This window comes from Phaenicophaeus curvirostris, chromosome 38, assembly GCF_032191515.1.
Source record: "Phaenicophaeus curvirostris isolate KB17595 chromosome 38, BPBGC_Pcur_1.0, whole genome shotgun sequence".
NCBI lineage: Eukaryota > Metazoa > Chordata > Aves > Cuculiformes > Cuculidae > Phaenicophaeus > Phaenicophaeus curvirostris.
Genome location: NC_091429.1, coordinates 769346 through 795117, shown reverse-complemented (window position 1 = coordinate 795117; position 25772 = coordinate 769346). Strand labels below are relative to the sequence as shown.

Sequence of the window (25772 nt, the reverse complement as noted above, 5' to 3'; positions counted from 1 at the left end):
AGGAGACGAGGAGAAAAAAAAATGCAGAATTCTCCTGTTTGGCTAAATCTGGGGCAAACAGGGCCGAGAGCCTGTGTGACCCCGTGGGGACCAGCCTGGCGGGCACAACCTTTACGAGACATCAGAGAATCCACTTCTATCCAGTACTGGAGGAGGGTTGCATGGTGCCTGGGGTCACTGGGGCTTTTTGGGAGGGGATGCGAGTTGTTGGGGAGCCTCCCCGAGCCCGACCCCCCCACACACCCCACCCCGGGGACCCTCCTGGGTGGGTGGCAGGTCCTGGGGGGCCCCAGGGGGTGGCCACCTCGCTGCGTTCCTGGGCGAGCCCGGAGGGTGGAGCAGTTGTCCCGAAAATGGGACTCGCTGGCTCCATCTCCCCCCTCCCCATCTCAGGGAGTCCAGCCCAGGAGACCTGGCAGCACCCAAATGTCCCCTGTGTCCTGCACCAGGTCCTTGGGTGCCACCCGAGCACCCCTGGGAGCCCCAAGGCCACCCAGCACCCCCCATCGCTCCCCCCCAGGATCCCCGGGTGCCCCCCAAGATTCCCAGGGTCTCCTGTCCTGCATCCCTTGTCCTCAGCATCCCTGGGTGCTCCGGGTCCCATCCTGCTTCACTTCCCTGTGGGTCCCATCCCGTCACCCACGGCCCCATCTCACGTCCCACAAGCTCATCCCCTTGCTCCCCACCCATCCCACAACTCCTCCTCCATTTCACGTTCCACCACCCCATCCAACGCCCCATCACCCCACTCCATGTCCCACCAAGACGCTCTGTGATCCACTATCTCATCCCCTTGCTCCCCATCCGTCTCACAGCCCACCCTCCATCCCACGTCCCACCACTTCATCAAACATTCCACCACCCCGTGTCCCATCAATCCATCCTAGATTCCGCCATCCCACCCTCTCTCTTGTCCCACCACCCCACGTCCCATCACCTCATCCCATTTCTCCTCACCCATCCCATCACTCCCCATCCATCCCATTGCTCCTCACTCATCCCATTTCTCCCCATCCATCCCATCACTCCCCATCCATCCCATTGTTCCTCACCCATCCCATCGCTCCTCACCCATCCCATCGCTCCTCACCCATCCCATTTCTCCTCACCCATCCCATTGCTCCTCACCCATCCCATTGCTCCTCACCCATCCCATTCCTCCTCATCCATCCCATTTCTCCTCACCCATCCCATCGTTCCTCACCCATCCCATCGTTCCTCATCCATCCCATCACTCCTCACCCATCCCACCACCCATCCCCGGCTTCATCAACCCTCATCTTCTCTCCATCCCATCCTGCTGCTGGCGATGAGGATCCAGAGAGGGGGACAACAGGGGGTAAAAACCACCCTGGTGTAGATGGAAAACCTGAAGGAGAAGGGGAAAATATGAAAACCGTGGGAGAAGATGATGCTCGTTCCTGCAGCGCCGCTCGTTTCAGACCTTCGTTAGGAGAACAAAGGATCAGCTGAACATATTGGGAGTAAAAGATGCTGGATTGATTCGCTCCCCCCAGCTTTTATTGCAGGTTGATGGCGTGGGGAGGGGGGGAGCTTGGTGCCCATAAATCACTGCTCCTCATCGGCTGTGCTAATTAAGGCCCCTAACGAAGCTGCCAGCACCCCGATCCTCAGTCAGGGGTGTCCCAAACTCAACTCAACTCAACCTTAGGGGTTGAGAAGGGGTTGGCTCAGCAGTTTGGGGGGGACCCTGTGGGGTTCCCGGCTCTGGATGAAGTGGAGCGGGAAGAGGGGGACACGAGAAGGACCCGACGCGTCCCCAAACGGCTTCACGACCTTTCCCGGCTCTGCCTCCCCCTCTCCTTGCTCTTTTCCCCATCTTTTTTATGTTCTCCCGCTGCGGGGATTTCATTTTCTGTGCGCTGTGGTGCAGTGCGGGAGAAAGAGCTGAAACCCCCAGCTCCGCAGGGCGGCACCGGGCGAGGGAGCCCCAAAAACGCTTCTTTTCCCCCCAAAAAATAAGGGGAGCACAGCCGGGCTGGGGGAACACAGGGACTGGGCTGGGCTGGGACCCCAAGGGGGCTCCATGGGAACGGTGAGGGCAGAGGGGAGGGAAGCAGCGTGTGTGCACACGCGTGTGCAGGTCCCCACGCCTGCTCACACGCATATATGGTGTTCACGCCCGCGGTACGTGTCCCCCCTGCAGAGTCTCTCGCACACGCACGGTGTCACACACAGGGTGTCACACTCACACACGTGTCCCCTTCCCCTCCGTCCAGCGCCGTCCCTGCTCCCAGCGCGGTGGCAGATGATGCCTCATCCTCTCCTGGCCCCATTGATCCCCATCGATCCCATCGATCCCCAGCCATCAATCCCACCAATGCCCATCCATCCCCATCCATCAATCCCCATTGATCCCCATTGATCCCATCGATCCCCATCCCTCGATCCCCACTGATCCCATTGATCCCCATCCCTTGATTCCCATTGATCCCATCAATCCCATAGATCCTCATCCCTTGATCCCCATCAATCCCATCAACCCCATCGATCCCCATCCCTTGATCCCCATCGATCCCATCAACTCCATCAATCCCCATCCCTTGAACCCTATTGATCCCATCGATCCCATCAATCCCTATCCCTTGATCCTCACAGATCCCATCAATCCCCATCCTTTGATCCCCACTGATCCCTATCCTTCAACCCCATCAATCCCCATCAATTTACCCCATTGATCCCCATCGATCCCCATCAACCCCATCAAACCCAATCGAACCCCATTGATCCCCATCCAGTGACCCCACTGGTCTTCATCCATCGATTCCCATCAGTCCCCACTGATCTCATCAATCCCCATCTATCAATCCCCATCGATCCCATTGATCCCAGTCCCTCAAGCTTCATCGATCTCCTTGGGGCCACGCTCTCCCTGCTCCCACTGGCCCCGCATCAGCTCCACAGTTGCCCTGGCAACCATCGTCATGGAGCCCACAGCATCCCGGACCCCCTGGACCCCCAGGCTAGGCCCCCCCCATGGGGATCACACCTTCCTGGGGGGGTCACACACAGAGGGGTCACACTCACATGGGGCGCTGAGGTCCCTTCCAACCCAACCCACCCCACGATTCCACGGAAAAGCCAAACCTCTCACTTTCAAACAGCAAAACCCCCTCCAAGGTGCAGCAGGGTTGCCCCAGCACAACCCCATACCTGCCACCAGAGAATCCCCGCTGAGCCCAACCAGCCTGGGTTCTCATCACCTTCCTACCAGCCCTTCCCAGGGGGTTTCGAAGGAGCCCTAAGCCCCCACTGAATCGCTGTCCTGTGGCTGCGGCGCGTCCCGGCCGGACAGGCGCTATCTCCAATCCCGCTGCTGTCGGAGTAAATCTCGCGGCTCTCCCAGCATCGCTGAGACCCCAATAAATATCTCCATTTCCTGCTGTCCTGGAGGGAAGATCCGATCAGCTTTTAAATGTCAAACGTAAAGTAAAGTTTGTCATAAAAAAAGCCTGTAAAAGAAGGAAAAAAAAAAAAAAAAGAGCCAACATCCCATCACGAAGGGCCGGGAGCCGGAGCGAAGCGGCATCCGAAGGCGCTGGGGGGTGTTCCAGGTCCCCATCGTTGTGGAGGAGATGGGGACCCATTTTTGACCCTTTTCACCTTAAAAAGGCTCCACTGAGCTCCAGGGATGAGAGAGGATGGGGCTGGTGGGGGAGGGTTACAGCGGGGTTTGGGGGGGCACAACCAAGGGATAAATCGCCCCCCAGCCCTTCACTCACATCACCAGGGAGCCCCAAAAACCTCAATTCTCCCCCCAAAGATTCCAACCCCCCCGTTTTTTCTCCCCGCCTGGCTCGCCAGCCGCTCATTCCCGTCGGCGTTAACGCGTCCCATGACGCCGTCCCACTCGGGCTCCTCGGAATCACGTCGTTTCACGTCCTAATTAAGCAATAAGACACAACGGGGCATGAATTTACGGGGCCGTATTTCAGGCGTCAGGAGCGCGGTGGCACCGAGCGGCCGGCTCCCCCCGCGGCCCCAGCACCCGAGGGTCCCAAAACACCTGCCCAAAGGTCCCACCGGCCACCTTGGGGGTCCTGGTGGCCACCCCGAGGGACGCGGCGCGGTCTGTGGTGCCACCTGTGACGCGCGAGCATCACGGAGGAGGTGGGAGACGCAGAGGGAGGCGGTGAGACCCTGACGGGGCTGGACATCCCACCTGGATGGCACCTTGGGGACACCAGGTGAGCATCACACCTGGATGATACCCAGGGGACACCAGCTGAGTGTCCTGCCTGGATGGCACCTTGGGGACACTGACTGGAAATCCCACCTGGATGACACCTTGGAGACACCAGGTGAGTGTCACACCTAGATGACACCCAGGAGACACCGGCTGGACATCCCACCTGGATGACACCTTGGGGACACCAGCTGGACATCTCACCTGGATGACACCTTGGACACACCAGGCGAGCATCACACCTGGATGACACCTTGGAGATACCAGCTGGACATCCCACCTGGATGACACCTTGGGGACACCAGCTGAGTGTCCTGCCTGGATGGCAACTTGGGGACACTGGCTGGGAATCCCACCTGGATGACACCTTGGGGACACCAGGTGAGCATCCCACCTGGATGCCACCCATACCTGGGTGCAGGATCCCGCACACGCCCCACACAGTGTCACCCGCAGCCTGATGTCACCCTCTGTCCAGTGTCCCCCACCGTCCAGAGGCGTGTCGGGTCCCACCTGATGTCCTGGATTCCTGGGATCCAGCTGTGGGTGTAACAGTTCTCCCTGGGATCCAGATGTGGGGGGCTGCAGCGGTGACTCCCACGATCCAGCTGTGCGGGTGTCATCCTCATCCCCGTCCCTGTCCTTGTCCCCATTCCCACCTCCATCCCCAATCCCATCCCTGTCCCCATTCCCATCCCCGTTCCCGTTCCCATCCCAAGAAATGGAATAACCCCCCCAAAGGTGTGATAACCCCCCCAAAAATTGAGATAACCCCCTCAAAAAAGTAGGATAAGCCCCCCAAAAGTGGGATAACACCCCAAAACCTGGGATAACCTCCCAAAAAGTGGGATAACCCCTACAAAAAATGGGATAACCCCTACAAAAAATGGGATAAGACCCCCCAAAGTGTGATAACCCCCTCCAAAATGTGAGATAACCCCCTCAAAAAGTAGGATAAGCCCCCCAAAAGTGTGATAACCCCCAAAAATTGGGATAACCCCTACAAAAAATGGGATACCCCTCAAAAAAATGGGATAAGACCCCCAAAAGTGTGATAACCCCCTCCAAAAAGTGAGATAACCTCCTCAAAAAGGTAGGATAAGCCCCCCAAAAGTGTGATAACCCCCCCAAAACCTGGGATAACACCCCAAAAAATTGGGATAACCCCTACAAAAAATGGGATACCCCCTCAAAAAAGTAGGATAAGCCTCCCAAAAGTGGGATAAACCCCCAAAAAGTGGGATGCCCCCCCAAATAAAGTGGGGTCCCCCCCAAACCCAGCGCAGCTGCCATCGAGTCCTTGGCGGTCGCGCTGACAAGGTCAAAGCCATCGCTGGGATATGAAACTGGGGGGGGTGGAGGGGAGGAAAGGGGGGGTCGAGGGGCCCCCCCCAACCTCTCAGCTCGGGGGAAGCGCGCACAGAACATTGGTTTTTAATTTAAGCTGTTAAGGTCAGCGGCAGCGAACGGAGCCGGGGTTTAAATCAGGGAATTAATAAAAAAAATGGGAAAAGGGAAAAAAAGAAGAGGGGGGAGGAAAAGAGGGAGAAGGGAGGTTTGGGGGGGCTGGGGGGGGGGGAGAGGGGAAATGGGGAATTGGGGCAGGCTGGGGGGTGGTGAATTGGGGGGCAGGTTGGGGGGGTGGTCCCTGGGGCAGGTGGGGGGCAGTGGGGTGGGGGTTTTGGGGGTCACTGGGGCAGGTTGGGGGGTGGTGAATTGGGGGGCAGGTTGGGGGGTGGTTTAGGGGTCACTGGGGGAGGTGGGGGGGCAGTGGGGTGGGGGTTTTGGGGGGCACTGGGGCAGTTTAGGGGGTGGTGAATTGGGGGGCAGGTGGGGGGAGGAGTGGGGTGGGGTTTTGGGGGTCACTGGGGCAGGTTGGGGGTGGTGAGTTGGGGTCACTGGGGCAGGTGGGGGGGCAGTGGTTTGGGGTTTTGGGGGGCACTGGGACAGTTTATGGGGTGGTGAATTGGGGGGCAGATTGGGGGGCAGCGGGGTGGGGGTTTTGGGGGTCACTGGGGCAGTTTAGGGGGTGGTGAATTGGGGAGCAGGTTGAGGGATGGTTTAGGGGTCACTGGGGCAGGTTGGGGGGCAGCGGAGTGGGGGTTTTGGGGGTCACCGGGGCAGGTTGGGGAGTGGTGAATTGGGGGACAGATTGGGGGGCAGTGGGGTGGGGGTTTTGGGGGTCACTGGGGCAGGTTGGGGGGTGGTTTGGGGGGCCCTGGTCTGTGTTTTTGGGGGGTTGGATGCTCACACACACTCACACACTCACACACACGCCTCCCCGCCCCCCCCCCCAAGTTGATGGATGCCTCCTTTCAATCCCGGCTCCTCGTTATTGATTTTCCTTTAATGAAAGTTAATTATAACAATGATTTAATTAATAGCGGCTCTCTCTGCCTTTACGGCTTCCCGCATTAGGGCTGCCCATAAATCCAGAGGCTGCCAGGAGCCCCCCCCCCGGCTGCAGAGACACCCCCCCCCCAAACCCTGGGGAGACACCGACCCCCCAACTCTGGGGACCCCCTGAATCCTGGGGTGTCCCTGTCCCCCCACCCTGGGGTCTCAAAACACCCTCCTGTGCCCTGGGGTGACACCAAAGACCCCCAAGCCCTGGGGTGACACTGAACCCCCCCACCCTGGGGACCCCCCTACTCTTTGGGGACACTGCCCCCCCCACCCTGGGGATCCCCAGCACCCTGGGGGGACCCCATGTTCCCAAGATCCTGGGGTGTTCTTGTCCCCCCCAACCCTGGGACCCCCACTTTAGGGACCCCGACCCTGGGGAACCCCTGAATCTTGGGGTGTCATCCCCCACCCTGGGGACCCCCCTACTCTTTGGGGACACTGACCCCCCCACCCTGGGGACCCCCCCCCCACTCTCTGGGGACACTGAGCCCCCCACTCTGGGGATCCCCAGCACCCTGGGGTGTCCCTGCCCCCCCCCCCCGGGATCCCCTGAATCCTGGGGTGTCCCTGTGTCCCCCCCACCTCGACCCCCGCCCTTGCAGTTCCCCTAGGAGCCGCCAGAGGGCGCCGCGCTCCCCCGCCACTGCGCCCCCCTGCCCTGAGTCCTCCTAACCAGCAGGAGGGCGCTGCGAGGCGACGCTCTGGGCATCCTCTCGCCCAGGCGCGACGCTCTGCGCACCGCCATCCGGCGCCTCTCAGTGGTGCTTCCGGTTGGCGCTTCCGGTTGCGCCTGCTCAGTCGGTGCCTCCGCGGCCCTCCCTGCGATCGGTGTCTCGGGTGAGCGGGTCGGGGCTGGGGTGGGGGGCCCGGGGGTCCCAGGCCACCCCGAGGGGCACGAGGAGCGGGGGAGGCCCTCTGGGGGTGAGGGGGTCCCTCTTGGGTTGGGGGAGGGTGGCAGGGGGATTCTGAGGTGGGAGAGGCCTCCTGAGGGGGTGGGGGGGGGCGAATAAGGGACCCCTCCCTACCGGGGAGGGGGGACAGGGACAGGCGATCGTCGTCCCCCCCGAGGAAGTGGATGGGGTTGGGGTACCCCCTCCTCTGGGTTTTGGGGTGAGACACCCCCCAATCACTGAGTTTTGGGGCAAACCCCCCACCAAACGCTGCGGTTTTGGGTGAACCCAGCCCTCATGCACTGAATTTTGGGCTGACAGCCCCCCCAGGCATTGAGTTCTGGGCTGACACCTCCCTCAAACACTGAATTTTGGGGTGACAACCCCCACACACTGAGTTTTGGAGTGAAGCCCCCACCAAACACTGAGTTCTGGGGTGACACCCCCCAAAACGGTGCATTTTGGGGTGAAAACCTTCCTCAGACATTGAGCTTTGGGGTGACACCTCCCACAGTCATTGAGTTCTGGGGTGACACCCCGTCCAACACTGAATTTTGGGGTGACAAAGCCCCCCACACTCAGTCCTGCCCTGCCATTCCTGAACGGCTCTGACCTCCCGTGTGTCCCCAAGTCCCCTGCCTGTCCAGGGCCACCCTGGACCCCCCAGGTGGCGGCTCCTCACACCCTGCTGTCCGTCTGTCTCTTCCAGCTCTGTCCCACGCCTCTGTCCCTCCGTCCCTCACCATGTACGCCTGTGCAAAGTTCGTCTCCGCTCCTGTGCTAGTGAGTAGTGACGAAGCCTCCTTTGCCCTCGATGTCACCCCCTTTGCCCCCAGTGTCCCCTCCTTTACCGTTGACGTGCCCCCCTTTGCCCTCGGTGGGATTAGAGCCTGGAGGGGGGGTCACAGGTGCCCCCACGGGGAGCAAGTGGGAGAGATTTGGGGGTGCTTGCAGGTTTAGGGCCGCTGAAGGTGAGCAGAGCCCCGAGCGCTCGGCTGCTCTGGTTAAAGATCATTAGCCGTCCCTTTGTGGTTACTAATTACCCACGTGGAGGTGGATGCGGATCCGTGTGCCGAGCCCTGCGGCTCTGGGGCGCTGAGGAGCGCCTGGGGGCTCGGCTTCGGTGCTGCACCCAGCAGGATGGGCTTTCTCCAGCTGCTCCCGAGGGGCTGAGCGGGTTTGGGGGACACGGAGGGGGTGGCAGCGGCCGTGGCAGCACCGTGAGGTGCTCAGAACCTCCGTTTCGGTGCCAGGATGAGCTCTGTTTGGGTGCTGCCGAGGGTCCGAGCGTTTTTGGGGGGCAGCGGACAGGGTGGCAGTGCCCGTGGTGGGGCTGAGGGTGCCCAGGAGCTGGGTGGGCTCCGTCTGGTTGCTCCAACCCCAGATCTGAGGGTGTTTGTGCCTTGCAGGTGAGGAGGAGCTCGCGGGTGCTGTGCCAGCCGCTCGCTTCCTCGGTGCTGAGCAGCCCTGAGGCCCGGACGGAGCAGGTAACGCATCCAGCTCGGGTTGGGGGACACTGGGAAGCGCCAGGGGTCTGCGAGCAGCTGCGGGAAGCACGATACGGGGCAACTGAGCCCCTCGGGAGGTTGCCCCCACTCCAAACCTGCTTGCCCACCCTCTGTTGTCCCCCCAGCGGGTGCAACCGAGCGCCCCCAGGCCCATCCAGACGAGCGCGGCTCACCGGGACATCGACACCGCAGCCAAGTTCATCGGCGCAGGCGCTGCCACCGTGGGGGTGGCCGGCTCCGGCGCCGGCATCGGGACTGTCTTCGGCAGCCTCATCATCGGCTACGCCAGGTCAGGAGAGGCACCGAGCGATCAATGGGGGAGATGGGGGCATCAAGGGGGTGGAAATGGAGCTGGGGGCCTCTGGGGAGTGGAAATTGGGGGGTTTGGGGTGTCGTGGGAATGGAAATGGGGGGCTGGGGTACTGGGGTGGTGGAAATGGGGGGGTGGGTATTGGGGGAGGTGGAAATGGGGGGGTGGGTGGTAACAGTGCGGGTGGAAATGGGGTCGTAGGCCCCAGGGAAGTGGAGATGGGGGGGTTGGGGGCACCAGGGGGTTGCAGTTGAGGGGTTGGGGGTAACAGTGGGGGTGGAAATGGTGTCAGGGGCTCCAGGGGAGTGGAAATGGAGCAATTGGGGCACCAGCGGGTGGAAATTGAGGGATTGGGGATACCAAGGGGGTGGAAATGGGGATGGGGGTCCAGCTGCACCCTGCTGACCGGCTTCTCCTCTTCCCCAGGAACCCCTCTCTCAAGCAGCAGCTCTTCTCCTATGCCATCTTGGGCTTTGCCCTCTCCGAGGCCATGGGGCTCTTCTGCCTCATGGTGGCCTTCCTCATCCTCTTCGCCATGTGAGTTGAGCCAGTGATGGTGACAGAGACAGCGCCCGGTGGCCGCCCCCCACCCCAGGCCGCAAATGCCAGCAGCAGGGCCGGGGAGGGGAATAAAGACGGTTTGATAACGGGGTCTCGGCTCCAGGTGTCTCCTTGGTGGCCCCGTCTGGAGTCACTTGCCTGGGGCTAGCGCTGAGGCCACCACGCTGCCCACCAGGTCACCCTGGGGACAGGTGGCAGGGTCCCCAGAACAGGGACCAGGTGCCTGGGGCTGAGCTCTGCTGCCACTCTGAGCCCTTGGCCGCATCCCTGAGGGGACGGAGACATCCTTGGTCCCTGGAGACAGCCAGGAGCCCTCAGGACTGTCCCCTCTGTCTGTCCCTACCTGGAGTTGTCCCTGTGGTCACCCCCTTAGGGACGCAATTAATGGATTGGGAGCAGCGATGTGCTCTCACTGCCCAGAAGGCCAAACCGTGTCCCGGGCTGCACCCAAAGCAGCGGGACCAGCAGGGAGGGAGGGGATTGTCCCCTCTGCTCCGCTCTGGAGAGACCAAACCTGGAGCCCTGGGTCCAGCTCTGGATCCTCAGCACAGGGAGAACTTGGAGCTGTTGGAGCGAGGCCAGAGGAGGCCATGGAGATGATCCGAGGGCTGGAGAACCTCCTGTAGGACAAGCTGAGAGAGGGGGTTGTTCAGCCGGGAGAAGAGAAGGCTCTGGGGAGACCTCAGAGCAGCTTCCAGTGTGGAAAGGGGCTCCAGGAAAGCTGGGGAGGGGCTCTGGAGCAGGGAGAGGACGAGGGGAAACGGTTTTGAGCTGGAAGAGGGGAGATTGAGATGAGATCTTGGGGAGAAATGTTTAGCTGTGAAGGTGGCGAGGCCATGGCCCAGGCTGCCCAGAGCAGGGGTGTCCCTGTGTCCTGATAGCCCCGTGTCCTTCTGTCCCAGTATCCCTGTGTCCTGCTGTCCCCGTCTCGCTGTCCCCGCAGGACGGACGGGCCCCCCGCGCGGCCTCTCTATCCCCCTCGGAGGCCTCCCTCTCGCTGCTCCCTCCTCTCGAAGCGGCGTGACCGAAGCCCCGCCCCTCCCCTTATAACCCCGCCTCTCCACGCCGAGGCCACGCCCCCTCCCCTCCCCATTGGCCCGCGCGCCGTTCCCGCCCCTCGGGGTGGTGGCGCTGAAATCTCGCGAGAGCCTCGCGCGGAGGGACGCGGGCGAGCGGAGCGGGGGGGGCCGGGGGGGGGCGCTGCCCAGCGCGAGCGCAGCCAGCGCGAGGCCCCGGCGGCGGCGCGGCGCTTCCCGGCAGGTAACCGGGGCCAGCGGGAGCTCGGCGGGAGGGGAGGTGGTGGGGGGGTCAGTCGGAAGGCCGAGGAGTCGTGTCTGTGCGTCCCGTGTCCGTCCGTGTGTCCCCCCCCTTCCCCCCACCCCCCCCCCAACTCTCCGTGAGTTGTGGCGCGCTCGGCCGCCCCTCTGGGTGACGGGCGGCTCCCTCAGCCAATGGGAGCGCGGCGGGGCGGGGCGCGCGCGCGGCGCGGCCAATGGCGGCTCGGGGGGCGGTGAGGCCACGCCCACAAGGGGGCGGGGCTAAGGAGAGCGAGGGGCCCAGGCGGGGCCGGGGGTGGGGGAGGAGGCCGGGGGCCCCTGGTGGGGGGAGGGGGGAGGCTGAGGTTTGGGGGACACACACAAGGAATGGGGGGGCTGAGGAAGGCAGGATGGGTTGGGGGGCTGGGGAGGCCTCTGGGATGGGGGCCTGGGGGGGCATTGGAGGGGCTGGAGGGGTCCAGAGAGGATGGGGGGCTGGGAGAGCCTCTAGACTGAGGGCTCTGGGGGGCTGAGGGGGGTCTGTGGAGATCTAGGAAGGATGGAGGGCTCGGGGGCCATTGGAGGGGCTGGGGGGGTCCAGAAAGGATGAGGGGCTGGGGGAGCCTGTGGGATTGGGGTCTTGGGGGTCCAGAAAGCATGAGGGTCTGGGGGAGCCTCTGGGCTAGGGTCTTTGTGGGTCCAGAAAGGATGGGGGGCTGGGGGAGCCTCTGGGATGGGGGCCTTGGGGGTCCAGAAAGGATGGAGGGCTGGGGGAGCCTGTGGGATGGGGGCCTTGGGGGTCCAGGAAGGATGAGGGGCTGGTGGGGGTTGGAAATGTGGGAGGCTTTGAAGGGAGGGGGGGTCTTGCAGTTGCATTTTGGGGATGGACTCTGGAGAGATCTTGGGGAGCCCTGAGAGGCGGGAGAGGGTGCTGGACTGAGGGGTTAGGGGAGCTTTAGAAGTTAAGAGAAAAGTGAGGGAGTTCTTTGGAGGTTGTAGATGTGGAAGACCCTTTGGTGTGCAGGATCCTGAAGGGATACGGGGTGTCAGGGCAGGGGTTGCAGATATGGGGACCTCAGGGGTTCATAGGGGGGACCCCCTGAGGTGCAGGTGCTGGTTGAACCCTATGAATGTGGGCTCTGCCCTCTGGATGAGGAGGGCTTTGGGCTCAGCGTGGTGGCTTGAGGCGCTGCTGGGGCAGCTGGGGAGGACCCACACCTACATGTGGGGCAGTTCGTAGTGACACGCGGATGTGGAGAGGTTGTGGGGTGAAGCAGAAAATGGGGTGCAGGCTGTGGGTCTGCAGGGGGTCGGGGGCTCTAGGCCCCATCCCACCTCGTGCAGTCCGAGGGGTGTTGAAAGTCTCCTCCACTGCTGAATTGTGAAGGTTGGGAAGTCAGTAGTTTCTTCCAAAGTCTGAAAGAGCAATTAATTCCCACGGGGGGACTTTGAGAGCTCAAACTTTCGAGAGTGTGTTGAAGCAGTGAGGTTTCACTGTGCTGTGAAATCTCTTGCCTCTTGGTAGCTCTGACTTTGCAAGCACAACCCGTGTCACGTCCCGAAGATGATTTGTTCCTACTGCCAGGAGCTTTGATCTGGAGTCCCTCAGCCTTTCTAAAGAAAACATTGTCCAGCTCAGTTGTGAGATGAAATGCGTGCGGCAACAAAAACCTCTTGTTCTGCTCGGCTTTCCCTGTTTTGCCCTTTCTGCCTCATTGTTTTGTTGCCTTTTCTTCACCGAGTCCTGTCATTATCTTTCTTGTGCCGCATCAGAAGAAGCGTGGCCAGCAGGATGAGGGAGGAGATTCTCCCCCTCTACTCTGCTCTCATGAGTCCCCACCTGGAGCCCTGTGTCCAGTTCTGGAATCCCCAACATAAGAAGGAGATGGAACTGTTGGAAGGGGTCCAGAGAAGGCCACGGAGGTGACGCAAGGACTTGGAGCACCTCCTGTATGAGGACAGGTTGAAAGAGTTGGGGTTGTCCGTTCTGGAGAAGGGAAGGCTCTGGGGAGATCTTAGAGCAGCTTCCAGGACTCAAAGTGGGGGCTGCAGGAAAGCCGGGGAGGGGCTCCTGCTCAGGGAGTGCACAAAGAGGATGAGGGGGAACAGTTTTGAGCTGAAAGAGGGGAGATTGAGATGAGATCTGAGGCAGAAATGTTTTGCTGTGGGGGTGGGGAGGCCCTGGCCCAGGCTGCTCAGAGCAGGGGTGGCTGCCCCATCCCTGGAGGGGTTCAAGGCCAGGCTGGATGGGGCTTGGAGCCCCTGATCCAGTGGGAGGTGTCCGTGCCCATGGCAGGGGTGGGACTGGGTGGGCTTTGAGGTCCATTCCAACTTAAACCATTCCAGGGTTCTATGATTCTTTCCCTGCTCAGGTCCCTCAAAAGACAACATTCCAGTGTAGCGTTTGGGAGTACAACGTTACAGGGTTGGGAACGCTTCCCGATTTATTTTACGATGCTTGTGGGGCAGGGACTTTCCTCCGCTGGCAGCAGGGGAGGGCACGATCCGAAGGGGGGTTGTCTGGTTCTTTGCAAACTGCTTCAAAAGTAGTTGTCACAGTTGTTTCTGGAGAAAGGAATCCAGCACCGTCAGCTCTGTTGGTTGGGTTTTTGGAGTGGGATTTTCAGAGCAGAGATGAAGAATAACCTCGCTGCTTGAATCTGGGGGGAGAAGTTTGTGGGAAGTGGGTTGAACAGCCAGAACCCTTTTGGAAAAGGAGTAGGCTTGACATCCTCACTCTTCCCTAAAGCCAGAGTTGCTTTTCACCACTCGTGATTGGGGTCAGGTAATTCCCGTTGCCAGCTTTGCGGCTGGAGCGCTTGTTTGCTCTTCCTGGGAAAAATAAACAACCAAACCAGGAGTGGGTTCAGGATCGTGCCTGTGAGGTTTCCAGGGATCACCTGCAGCTGATCTTTGCACAGAAGTGTGTTTTTTTCCTGCTCCTAGAAATTGGTTCAGAATTGAGAAGCAGGAGGTTGTTTCTGTATCCGATAGATGCCACTGCTTTGAGAACTTGAATGGATTTCCTTCCCTGCATGCTGGTCTTTTGGTTAATCCCAGTCCGAGCAGGTTAAACGCTTCCTTTTGGCACTTGCCTGTCGACCAGCTGGAACAACCCACCCTGTCCACCGTCCTCACTGGGTCGCCAAACCGTCCCCCTCGTTATTTTAATCTCTCCCTGTAAATCAATCCCTTCAGCTGCTTAACTCTGTTTTCCTGAATGCCTTCAGGTTTGCCCATATCCTTCTGATACCGAACGGCTCGAAGTCAAACCTGGTTTGCATCAGGGTGTTGGACATCGGGACCTTCCCTCCTTGCTCTCCTTCTCCTCAGATCATAGGAAGGAAAAGCTTTACACAAACTTCGTGAACACGTTACGTCTTCCACTTGCAATTTGTCTTTAACATTCCTCCTCTTGTGAGGTATTTCTAACATCCATTTCTACTCGTTCTTGCTCGTATTTCTGTTTTCTCAAGGTTCCTTCTTTGCCAGTCTTCTCCAGCATTTCCCACTGTGTATTTAGTGCTCAGATTCTTTTTCACTGTGGTTTGCGAAGACGAAACCGCACTCGTGCTTGAGCTTTGCCGAGTCCTGCTGCCAAACGCTCAGCCCACCTTGGCAGGTTGTGAGTGTTGTTCCTTTTTTTAAGCTGGTTGACAGGGCTGTCACCGGTTGGAATTCACTTGGAAGCTCAACACAATCTGTGTGGCACGATTGCGTAGTGGTGATTGCGTAGATATTCTGGGTAGGAAGATGGCAAAAATCAAAGGATGTGGCTTGTAAAAATCAAATTTCTCATCAATGTGCTCGTTCTCATTGTGCACTTGCAGCCCAGAAGGACAACCCTGCCCTGGGCTGCATCAGGAGCCGCGCGGCCAGCAGGGAAAGGGAGGGGGTTCTGCCCCTCTACTCTGCTCTCATGAGACCCCACCTGGAAATCCTGTGTCCAGAGCTGAAGTCCCCAACGTAAGAAGGAGACGGAGCTGTTGGAGCGGGTCCAGAGGAGGCCACGGAGATGATCCGAGGGCTGGAGAGCCTCCTGTGTGAGGACAGGCTGAGAGAGTTGGGGTTGTTCAGCCTGGAGAGGAGAAGACTGTGGAGGCAGCAGCTTCCTGTACTGAAAGGGGCTCCAGGAAGGCTGAGGAGGGACTTTTTACGAGACCATGGAGTAATCAGATGGGGGGAAATGGCTTTAAATTGGAAGAGAGAAGATTTAGATTGGACATTAGGAACAAATTCTTCAAAATGAGGGTGGGGAGGCCCTGTCCCAGGTTGCCCAGAGCAGGGGTGGCTGCCCCATCCCAGGCTTGGAGCCCCCTGCTCCAGTGGGACGTGTCCCTGCCCGTGGGGTTGGAACTGGGTGATCTTTAAGGTCTATGTTTAATCTCTTTATTACCATCTCTTTGGGAACCCACCTGGAGGAGCTGCTGGCTGTGGAGGACGTCTCGGGATGGCTGAAAGGGGATTTGTGGACGTGGCCCAGGGCAGGCAGGACGCCTCCCTCGCCTGTTTTGAAAGATGGTGAAGTTTGAGGGAGGGAGCACCAGTGGATGAGTGTGAGAGGACAGCCTGGGGGGAAAACACCAAACCTTTCCTCCATCCTCTTTGTACACACGGGAGTTTGTGACGTCCAGCAATTCCACACGATGCAGCAGCCAGGAGGGACAGGAGCTCGGCTCGGGGTGCATGTCCTGGATCAGGCAGTGAGGACGCAGCCTTGTCCTGAGCTGGTCGCTGCCTCCCTGGGGTGGAAACACTTGAAAACAGCTCAGTAAAACACACTCCATGTCCAGCAGACCTCGTGGTGCACGAGTTGTGTTGCAGTGTGTGTTAGTAAAGAATCTCTGGGTTGGATTGGGTTTTGGACTCATTTTCTGCTGGATCATGTGAGGCTTTTTCATGTTCTATTTGTGTTTTCTCCTGGTTTTTTTTTTTCCTGAGTCCTTTTTTTTTTTTTTTTACATTCCTAGCACCAAGAATTGAGGCCAAAACTGTTCTTCCCCATCACTTAGCACCCAACGACGATGCATTTGGAGAAGTTTTTCCAGTGCTGGAAGAAAATACTTTTTCACAGCACTCGGGACTGGGGACCTGATGCTTCCTCTAACTCTGTTTATTGGGGGTTTTTACCCATTTTACAGTAATCCTGTTTCTTGGGTTTGGTTTCAAGGAACTTGCAGTGCAGTTAGCGAGTGCTGAGTGAGAAATGGTTTCTCTTGGTGTAGAGGTGTGTGGGAAGCTGCTTGTAGAGAATAAAAAGCACATTTATAACCTCGCTTCCTTCTGGATGTAAAACTGGGGTTTTCATCAGCCTTCTCATCACAATATTTATTATTATCAAATCTTTTTGGCTGAGGAATTCCTCGCTCAAGTCCTCAGTGAATCTCTTAATTCTGCCCCTCCTCTGAATCGCTCCAACGGGATCCGAGAAGCTCAGGTTTGTCTTGCTCTGCTGGTGGCAGCCGCAAGCCTGAGGCCAGCCCCGCTGTCCCCGTGGCCTCGGCCCTTCTCCAGGTGATCCACAGGTGGGATCTGAGGGATCTGAGGGTCTGTGCAGTGGGACCAGGCCAGGGAGGGCACTGGGATTCCCTAATCCGCAGCCCCTGGAGGTGCTGGTTGATGTTCATGTGCTCAGGTTTCTTCTCCCTCTTGTATTTAGGGCTCGTATTTACAGTGTCTCTTGCTGCAATTAGTCTTGGCTCGTGGGAGTTGGGCTTGATTGCTTCTCTAAAGTTCCATTTCACCATGAGGCCCCTTGCCTTTTCTTCCCACCCCGATGCACCTGGTGGCCGCGTGCGGTGTGGCCGTTGGCCGTACAGGAGCCTTTCTTTGGCACCCGCTCCGTTCCAACTCCACCAACGCCACCGCGGTGCGGTTTCACCGAGGCTAAATCCTAGTTTTGGCTTGCACCTCTTTCCTCTAAGCTCTTTCCACGCTTTTCCAGGACGGTGGTAAGGAGCCAAGCTAGCCAGGGTGGCTTTTCCTTCCTCCTCGTCTCCCCTTGGCGGCTGCCGTCCCGCCGTGGGCCGAGCGCGGAGCCGAGCGACAGCCGCCATGTAGTGAAGTTTCCCGATGAAAACAACGTGTTTGGCTCGCAGGGAGCAGCGCTGTCGTCGCGGGAGCGAGCCGGCCCGGGGAGAGCCCGCAGCGGTCTGGAATCGTCCCACCCTTCTGCGAGAGAATAAAGCGGCGCTGGAGACGCGGTGCCAGCCGCTGCAAGCTGGGTCGTGAATAAACAAAGCTGCTCTGCCAGCTCCGGGCCGCGCTCCCCGCTGGGGTGTTTCTCTGCAGAGCAACCCTCGCTTCTGAGCTCTCCTTGTGAGCCACAGCCGCTGAAATAGCCAAAAGGAGAAGCCATACCAAGCCGTTTTCCTCCTCTTTTCCCCAAAAAACGTGCTTGAACTCTTAGTCTGAAGTGCAAGTCGTGCCTGAAGTTCAAAAGTGTGAAAAGCTTGGGAGTTCCCTGCATCCCTGTCTCCTGGGACGCGCTGCTGCTCTCGCCGTGCTGCCTTTAGCAGGGCTCTTGCACAGCTTCCTTATTTTTTGGCTTGTGGAGAAGGTTTTCGGCCTGGCTGGGTGAGATCTCATTCCAAATACCATTACTATTCAAAATAATAATTAAAAAGCAGTCTTTTACAGACTTCAGGGGCTTGGCAGCGCTAGGGAGTAAGCAATCCCCTAAGGGGTGTATTTCTACCTGCGTAACAAACCGCTCTGAGCTGCCTCACACCCTTTAACTGTTTCCAAAGTGAGGAAACCAGACTTGGAGCAAAACACAGCCTTTGGGCTTTCTGCTGAAAGCTCTTGTTGGTGCTGAGTCTGCGGAGATGAAGGGCATGAATCTTCACATTGCTCAGCAGATGCTGGTTGCAATTATTTAAAGTAGCTGGCGTTTAAAATAAGCTTCTTTCTCGAGGTACAGCTGGTTGTGTCCGTGGTTGAGGATGCTGGAAATGCTTAGGAGTTTCGAAAGCGAGGTTGGGCTGCGTCTGGTGGAGGTGAGGTGGGATGCATGTGGGCAGGTGAAGCTTTCCCAGTTGATCTTCGCTCAGGGGAATGCGGTTTTCTTCTACCTCGTGCCGTTCCCGTCGCTGTGGGATCTGAATTGAGGCTTGGCAGCTGCTCCTGGCCCATTCTTCCACTGTTCCTGCTGTAGGAATATTCTCTTCTTTCTTCGAGTGTTGGTAAATTAGAAGCGGACAAGAAGCGAAGGGAGGTGAGATCCAAAGGCAGGGCTGACAGCAGCTGGGTGCTGGCCTGCAGAATTCACTGTTGGGTCATAAAAACACGAAGGCACAGACTTGGCTGCGCGTCCCGCGGCGTGGGGTAGATTTACTGTCCCTAAACAGCATTAAGGTAGTTTATCTACAAACTTAATCAGATTAGAAGTCTTTGTATGGCAGAGAGCGCTGTTACAGACCTGGCTGGCTTGGATAGGAGTGAATGTTCCTCATCATCCAGATCCTCTGCCTGACAGAGCCACGCGCAGAGCCGGTGTGATGGAACGTGAGTTTTTGAACGTCATCCTGAGTGTATTGGCAGCGTTTTAATGAGCGAGAGTGTTTCCTGGTGGGGGTGGTGAGAAACTGCCTGGAAAGTTGCCTGGTGGGAAAGGACCTGGTGAAGCTGGTCAGCAGCAGCTGAACGTGAGCCAGCAGTGGCCAAGGAGGCCACCAGCATCCTGGCTTGGATCAGCCATCCAGATCATGGGTAATGTTGGAGAGCAGGAGGACCTCCTGAAGACACTTCGAGATCACCCGGGCTCCTTGTGGTTGATCTCACTTGCTTTTTTCACCTTGGTGTTTTGCTTAGATTAACCTCCCCCGCCAGTATCCTTCCCTTCGCGCTGCCTGGGGTTTGGGGGCAGCCCTGGGGCCCAGCCGTGCTGAGATGACATGAGACTTTCTCTGACACCTTGCTCTGAAGTCGGGAGGCCAGGCCAGATCTGATCTGGAGGCCGGCCAGCGCGAGGAGGCTCTTGGACAATGGAGCCTCTGTAAGGGGTTTTATCCTGCCAGACCCCGATGGGGAGGCAGCGTTCACAAACTGCACTTCTTGTTATGGTAAACTCCTCACTGTTCAGAGGAGACTAATAACTGGTCTAAGTTGGGAGGACTAGGGGAAGCCATGCTGGGAAAAGTCTCCTGCATCCCTCAGCCAAGGGGCTTTGTGGCTCTGGCGGCGGGGGAAAACCTTTTCTGGTCTCGGCCACCTCTCCTGGCCGCTGTGCTGGTTTGGGACCCGTTGTTATTCCTTTCGCTGGAGTTTGTTTTACGTTTGACAGAGCGCCGACAATGCCTCCCGATCCCATCACTCACGGAGAAGAGGAGAGGGACATGTTCCTTCCTGGGAGGTTTGATGTGGGACTGCTCTTTGCAGCCAGGCTGTTAGCCTGCTCCCTGAGACCCTGTCGACCTGCTCCTGCTCTCCGAGAGCGGCTTTTTGACTCGCGTTAGGACCAAATCTTGTGCCTGGTAGGAAAGATCCTCATTGTGAAGAATTTCTCCCTAATATCTCGTCTCAATCTCCACTCTTTCAGCTCTAAAATCACTCCCCCTCGTCCTCTCCCTTCACTCCCTGAATCCTTTTGTGGATGGGGACCCCCTACGAGGCCGAGAGCAGCGCTGAGCACCCAGAAAGCACAGAAGTGGTTGGACTTTGCTTTCACCCTGTGCTGTAGGTTAACTCGTAATGACTTGTTAAACACTCTGTGTCTGTTGGAGATTTATTTCGGGAGAGTTCCTTGCCAATATTCCAGTTTATTCAGTTGGGTTTGCTCTATCAAGCTTACAAAGTGTAAGGGTGTTACGCCTTTAAAGCACAGGACTGCTCTAAGATCTCCCTGACGCCTTCTACTCTCCAGGTAGGAAATGTTTCTGACAACTTCTTGGGGTTTATTTTAAGGAATCATTTGACCTGTTTGTTTTTACCCCTTTTATTAATGGCTTATGGTGCTCTGAATCGTCCCCACGGTGTCCATCGTTACTCCAGGGCAGCCGACCCTGAACCCCAGCCAAGCTCTGAGGAGGGATTGGGTTCTGCTCCGTGTGTTTTCTGGGTTCAGCTGCCTCCCTGACCCTGCTGATCCTAACCTATTCCGAGCACTGTGCTGAATATTGGTTTCCATGGTCAGGAAGCTCAAGGCAGAGAACTGTTAATGACTGCACTTAGAAAATAATAAAAAAGCCTTTCCTGGACTGGTCTCAAAGCAACATGTTTCCTTCCTTGCATTTTAGTGGGAAATCTCTTACTATTTTTGAGAGCTTGGGGCACTGCCTGACACTTCCTTCTCTTTTGGCTGGCGGAGTAGAAGTGGCTTTGTCTTTCTTCCCTCCTACTTACCAAAAGGCAGTTTGGTTTTTGATTGCAACCAACCTCTCTTCCAGTTCCATCTCCCAGTGGCAGTTACGCTTTCTGCCTCGGCTCTGCCTGCGCTCTCGTGTATCCTCCTGCAGGAAGATGTGTGCTGCAGCACCGATTCTGTGCCGCTATCTATAATAGTCTAGTTTATTGTGGTTTTATCTCTCCTTCCCCGGAGCGGCAGCAGTACTGCCTGTCCTTGGGGCTTGCTCTGGTGTCTTGAGCGCTGTTTGGGTTTGAATAGGCTTGTTTGTGTCGCAGCTCGGGTTGTTAATGCTCTTGGCACGGCTCCCAGGTCTCAACAAAGTTACCCAAATTGATCTGGGATGGCCCTGCGACTCATTAGTCACCGAGAATTAATCCCATGTAGCTCAGTTTCATAAAAAGTTAACTCCTAGCTCTGTTTTCCCTCTTGCATTAAGCTGAAGCATCGAAAGGAGGAGAACAGCGTGGAGCGCGGGAATGTGAGCAGAGAGAAAAACAGTTCCACCTGCTGTAGCTGCAGCAGTACCAGGCTGTACCTCGCAATAATCCCAGGTGACAAAGCCTTTGGTGGGAAGCAACACAGATGAGTTCAACGGTGGCCAAGGAGGCCACCAGCACCTGGCTTGGATCAGCCCTGGGGTGGCCAGCAGGAGCAGGGAAGGGATCGTCCCGCTGGACTCGTGCCATGAGGTGACACCTTGAATCCTGGGTTCAGTTTTGGGCCCCTCGCTCCAAGAAAGACCTTGAGGGGCTGGAGCGTGTCCGGAGAAGGGAACGGAGCTGGGGAAGGGGCTGGAGAACAGGGATTGTGGGAGCGGCTGAGGGAGCTGGAGGGGTTTGGTGTGGAGAAGAGGAGGCTGAGGGGAGACATCAGTGTTCCCTGCAGCTCCTGGGAAGGAGGTTGGAGTCAGGCAGGTGCTGGGCTCTTCTCCCAAGGAGCAAGTGATGGGATGAGAGGAAACGGCCACAGGTTGTGCCAGGGGAGATTTAGATTGGATATTGGGAGATATTTCTGCGTGGAAAGGGTTCTTGGGCAGTGGTGGAGTCCCCATCCCCCGAGAGGGGTTCAGGAACTGTGTGGCTGTGACACTTGGGGACAGGGTTCAGTCACACTGGGGTTGGGCTGACGGTTGGACTGGATGAGTTTAGAGGGCTTTTCCAACCTTAATGATTCCACGATTCTATGAGACTTGGTTCTTGTGAGATGTGGAGATTATTAGAACACAGTTTCTGACCCAGTTCTGCCTTTGCCCCTGCTGTCTGGTGAGTGGTTTTACTACAAGAGCCACCGCCCTCCCTGGTTCCTCTGCCCTTCTGGAAAACTTTGTGCCGTATTTAGTAGCCTGGGGCAACTGCAAACAAGTTTTCTGTGCTGCCTTTTGGTAGAAAGACATCTTCCCTTCGCTTGGGCTTGTTCAGCCTGCCTGAGGCTGGTGTCTGTGAGGGGTTGGTGGCTGTGAAGGGTGCTTTGTCATTTGGGAGAGCAAAACATTTATAAGCTGTGTCAGTAAAACAGAAGCTGTGAGGGGCTCTTGATCAGGGAGGGCAGGCGTAGAACGAGGGGAACGGTTTTGAGCTGCAAGAGGGGAGGTTGAGATGAGATTTTAGGAAGAAATTCTCTCCTGTGAGGGTGGGGAGGCCCTGGCCCAGGTTGCCCAGAGCAGGGGTGGCTGCCCCATCCCTGGAGGGGTTCAAGACCAGGCTGGATGGGGCTTGGAGCCCCTGATCCCATAGGAGGTGTCCCTGCCCAGGGCCGGGGTGGGACTGGATGGGCTTTGATGTCCCAAACCATTCCAGGATTCTATTCGAACTCATTCTGCTGCTCATTCTTCACTCGGTCCTTCCTACCCCGTGAAATCTTAGCAGAGCGAAGCTTCTCGCAGCAGCGCGTGCAGTTTGCTGTTGTTTCCTCTTCCCCTTTCAGCCTTTTTTTTTTTTAGGAGGTTGCTCTGCAGCTCTTCTGGTTTTGTTTCATAATTGGTGCAACCTCGAGCTTTAATTTTGTGGTCGTATTAATGTAAAGTTTATCCTGATGATTTATGGGCATAAACCATAGATGTGCTTGTACTGGTGAGCGGGTTTGTGCTGGGGAGCAGAGCGGTGCTGGCAGACTCAAAGCAGAGAATTTTTGCGTACACCCAAGCGTTCCCTGCGATCCAAAGTATTTCAGCTTGTCTTACGAGGCATGGAAGCAGGAGTGGTGGGCACCAGCATTCCTGCAGTAATGAGAGTCACACGCATGGACAACAATAGAGCCTTATTTTTAGAGCATTTTTCATAGCAACTCCTTTCCTCTGCGAAGCAAAACCAGTGTGTTTGAAAGTACATAGAGCATCTTGGATGGAAGGATCCATAAACACCAAACATGCTTTTGAGAGCGCGAATCGTGCTTTTCGCGTCTCTTCTTACGCCCTTTCCAAAAGGAAGTTTTTCAAGTGGATTCCGTGAGGTGCCAACACGCATCCTAGGGGGAATCCTTTTCAGGAAGGCTGGTCTTTCATTGCTGCTGTCAGTGCGTGTAACACGTCTAATTCCTTCCCAGGGAGAGAAGATATTACCCCTCGGTGTCTGTCTAGACTCGGATAACGGGCTCCGTTTGTTCTTAATGGGTTCGTTACTGCGCTTTGGGACTGCTTCAGTTTATGGAGTGGTGTACCAGGGGGAGAGGAGCATATGGGCTGCCTTTAGTGTCTGCAGGAAGAATTATATTTCTAAATAAGTGGAAATTTTGGTTATTGAGAGAAGCAAAACCAGCTTAGCCACCCCAGAGCAGCATCCCAGTCAAGTTCTTCCTCAGAGTGAGAGGAAGCTCAGTTTGTTTGGATGGGAAAGGGAGGCTTCAGCTTTTATTGGTACCTGCAGCCTTTCCCCTCCAGCTCTTGCAGGTACTAAGAGATGGGTAAAGTGCATAGCAGAGGGCTTCTATTAAATTCTGAAGAACTAAAGGACGATGTTTTGGAGATGATTATCGGGTTGATGAAGAAATAACTGGAGACAACCTACTTTACTTTGAGGCTTTGGAAAATCTGAGTCAAGAGCATGATCGTGGTGGCGCAGACTCCTCATCAATTTTGTGTGCAATACTCCAAGCCCACTGCAGATTGCTTCATAAATAATTCAGTCCGCAGACCCACCTGAAACTTGCTGGAAGAATTCCCTTGTCGAGAGAATTAAAAAGTGAAAACCCTCAAACAAATCAAAATATCAAATTAGCACCTGCAGAACTCAAACCGTACAAAATCCCCTTAGAACTGTGGAGGCTCGTAAAGGACAAATCTATCACGGGCTGAAGCCGAGCACAAGCGTTGGCTCTCGGCGATGAAGGCAGCGGCAAGTTGGCCCTAGAACAGACGTCAGGAGATATCCAGCTGTGCTAAAGTTACCTCTTGTGAACTGGTTTGTCCTCTCAGTGTTTAACTTTAACAGAAGGTCTTCTCCACATTTCAGAATGTCTCCATCATACCTTATATCACCAGTGGGGCCCATGGGGCTGGGACTGGGTGGACTTTGAAGTCCCTTCCAACCCAAACCGTTCCACGATTCCATGGTTTAACTAACCTGTTTGCAACGCCTGGCGTAGAGAGCAGCAGCCGCAACCCGAGGGAGGCGAGAGGATCCCTGTCGAGGCCAGGCCCTGCGAAGGGGAGGCAGACGTGGAAGCGGAGAGTTTTGCCGGCAGCTCCGGTGCTGGCACAGGAAGGGATTACGTGCCACGATGTTTGCTGTGCCTCCTTCTACACGACAGAAAGAGAAGAGAGGGCTCTTCCCAAAGAGCTGCGCGAGGCCCTCCGTCAGAGCTGGGCAAGCCTTCCCCAATTTTCTGATGACAAAGTGTGTTGTCAGTTGGAGGAGATTCACAGCCCCTCCACACGCACCGTTTTAGGGATGTAAAGCTCCACTTACTTCCCAAATGGGTGCTTTGAAACCTGCTTTGCTATTATTCTTCCTTACAACTTCTCACAGAAATCCACGAGGGAACAAGAAAGTGCAAAGGAATTGCTGGGATGGGAAGCAGGGAGGAGGTCCAGCCTAGGACCTACGTGAGAGTCTTTTTTTAGCAGAGTTCATTTTCCCTCCCTCTCTTGCACACAGTTCCCCCCAGTTTAACCTGGAAGTGATGCTTTTCCCCCACCGTCGCTGCTGAATTTCTCAGTCACTCCTTTTCCCACACCCCCCTCATCCCAGACCCCACCATCCCTGGATAAGAGCCTCAGCTGGCAGGTACCTCAGACACTAACACTGAACGTGGAGATAAACCACCACCCAGGTGTGGAGTCCTAGAATGATGGGGCAGTTTGGGTTGGAAGGGACTTCAAAGTCCACCCAGTCCCACCCCTGCCGTGGGCAGGGACACCTCAAGTCCTTCTCTTCAAGGCTGTTCCCAATCCATTCCCTGCTCAGGCTGGATTTGTGCTTGGGATTGCCCCAAAGACACAAAGTCGGTGTTAATTCTTTTCCGCGTGCCGTGTGTGCTCCAGAGGAGCTGCTCCCGTTGAGATCAGCGCTCTGTACAAGCTGCTCTCCAGCAAATCTCTCCTCTTACCCACCCCGCGCAGACCCCGAGGGGTGCCTGATTATCAGCACAACATGCAGTCGTGGCTGCTGCGAAGCCTCATTTGAGTTTTCTTCTCTTTCCCAACAGCCTGTAGGTTATTCGTAAGTGAAGAGAGAGATGGAGAGACACGCGTGAACTTTGGGGAGCACGGTCTGGTTGGGGTAAAACCATCTTTTCTGTTCTCCCTGCTCCGGCAGCCGCCTGTCAGCTCCGTGCTGACTGAACTTTGCCGCGCGTTTCAGTGATCCATCTGCATTTCTTTCCTTCCCCTTGCTGTTTGCAACATGCTAAAAATCATCAAAACGGTGAAATACTGTCCCGCGGCTGCAGGAAGAGGGATGAGAATGGGTTCCCAGTATCCAATCATCTGCTTATTCTGCCTGTTCTTAAGAATAGAATTTATTGAAGCAATTTATCCTGACTAAATGTGATATAAATCTGAGCACATGTATGTATGTACCAGTCATATTCTGCAGCGAACTAGCAGCTAAATCTTGCTTTAAAGAACGAGTGAATCCTCCTGATGCTTCACAAGATCAAGTAAACTGAGGGCTTTGCAGGGTGTTGGTCCCGTCTTTTTGTAACTGAGCGGCTTGTTCTGGTCTTGGAAGGGCCTGGCAGGTTTCTGTTTGATTTTCCTGCTCTCCATTTCAGTTGGGGTTCTTGAAGCTCCAGGAGTGATGGCTGATGTATTTCTTTGATTTCTCAAATAGCTTTTGTGCATCATAGACTCA

The 25772-nt window shown here is 56.7% G+C and overlaps 2 protein-coding genes across 3 annotated transcripts in view; both read left to right on the top strand.

Annotated features, from left to right (window-relative positions):
* Positions 1-7366: 7366 nt before the first annotated feature.
* On the top strand, positions 7367-9973 carry ATP5MC2 (ATP synthase membrane subunit c locus 2). Its single transcript, XM_069879462.1, has 5 exons — positions 7367-7450; positions 8213-8286; positions 8913-8990; positions 9137-9300; positions 9748-9973. The coding sequence occupies exons 2-5, from the start codon at positions 8248-8250 to the stop codon at positions 9860-9862; spliced, it is 396 nt and encodes a 131-aa protein (XP_069735563.1). The 5' UTR covers positions 7367-7450; positions 8213-8247; the 3' UTR covers positions 9863-9973.
* Positions 9974-11051: 1078 nt separating this feature from the next.
* Positions 11052-25772, top strand: part of LOC138732854 (cyclic AMP-dependent transcription factor ATF-7) — a 62550-nt gene continuing 47829 nt past the window's right edge. The window contains exon 1 of one of the 2 annotated variants that reach the window (XM_069879586.1): positions 11052-11142. The gene's annotated coding sequence lies outside the window, so the exon portion shown is untranslated. Of the gene's footprint in view, positions 11143-21011; positions 21036-25772 lie in introns of those variants that run through there. The other variant, XM_069879587.1, reaches the window with a different exon arrangement.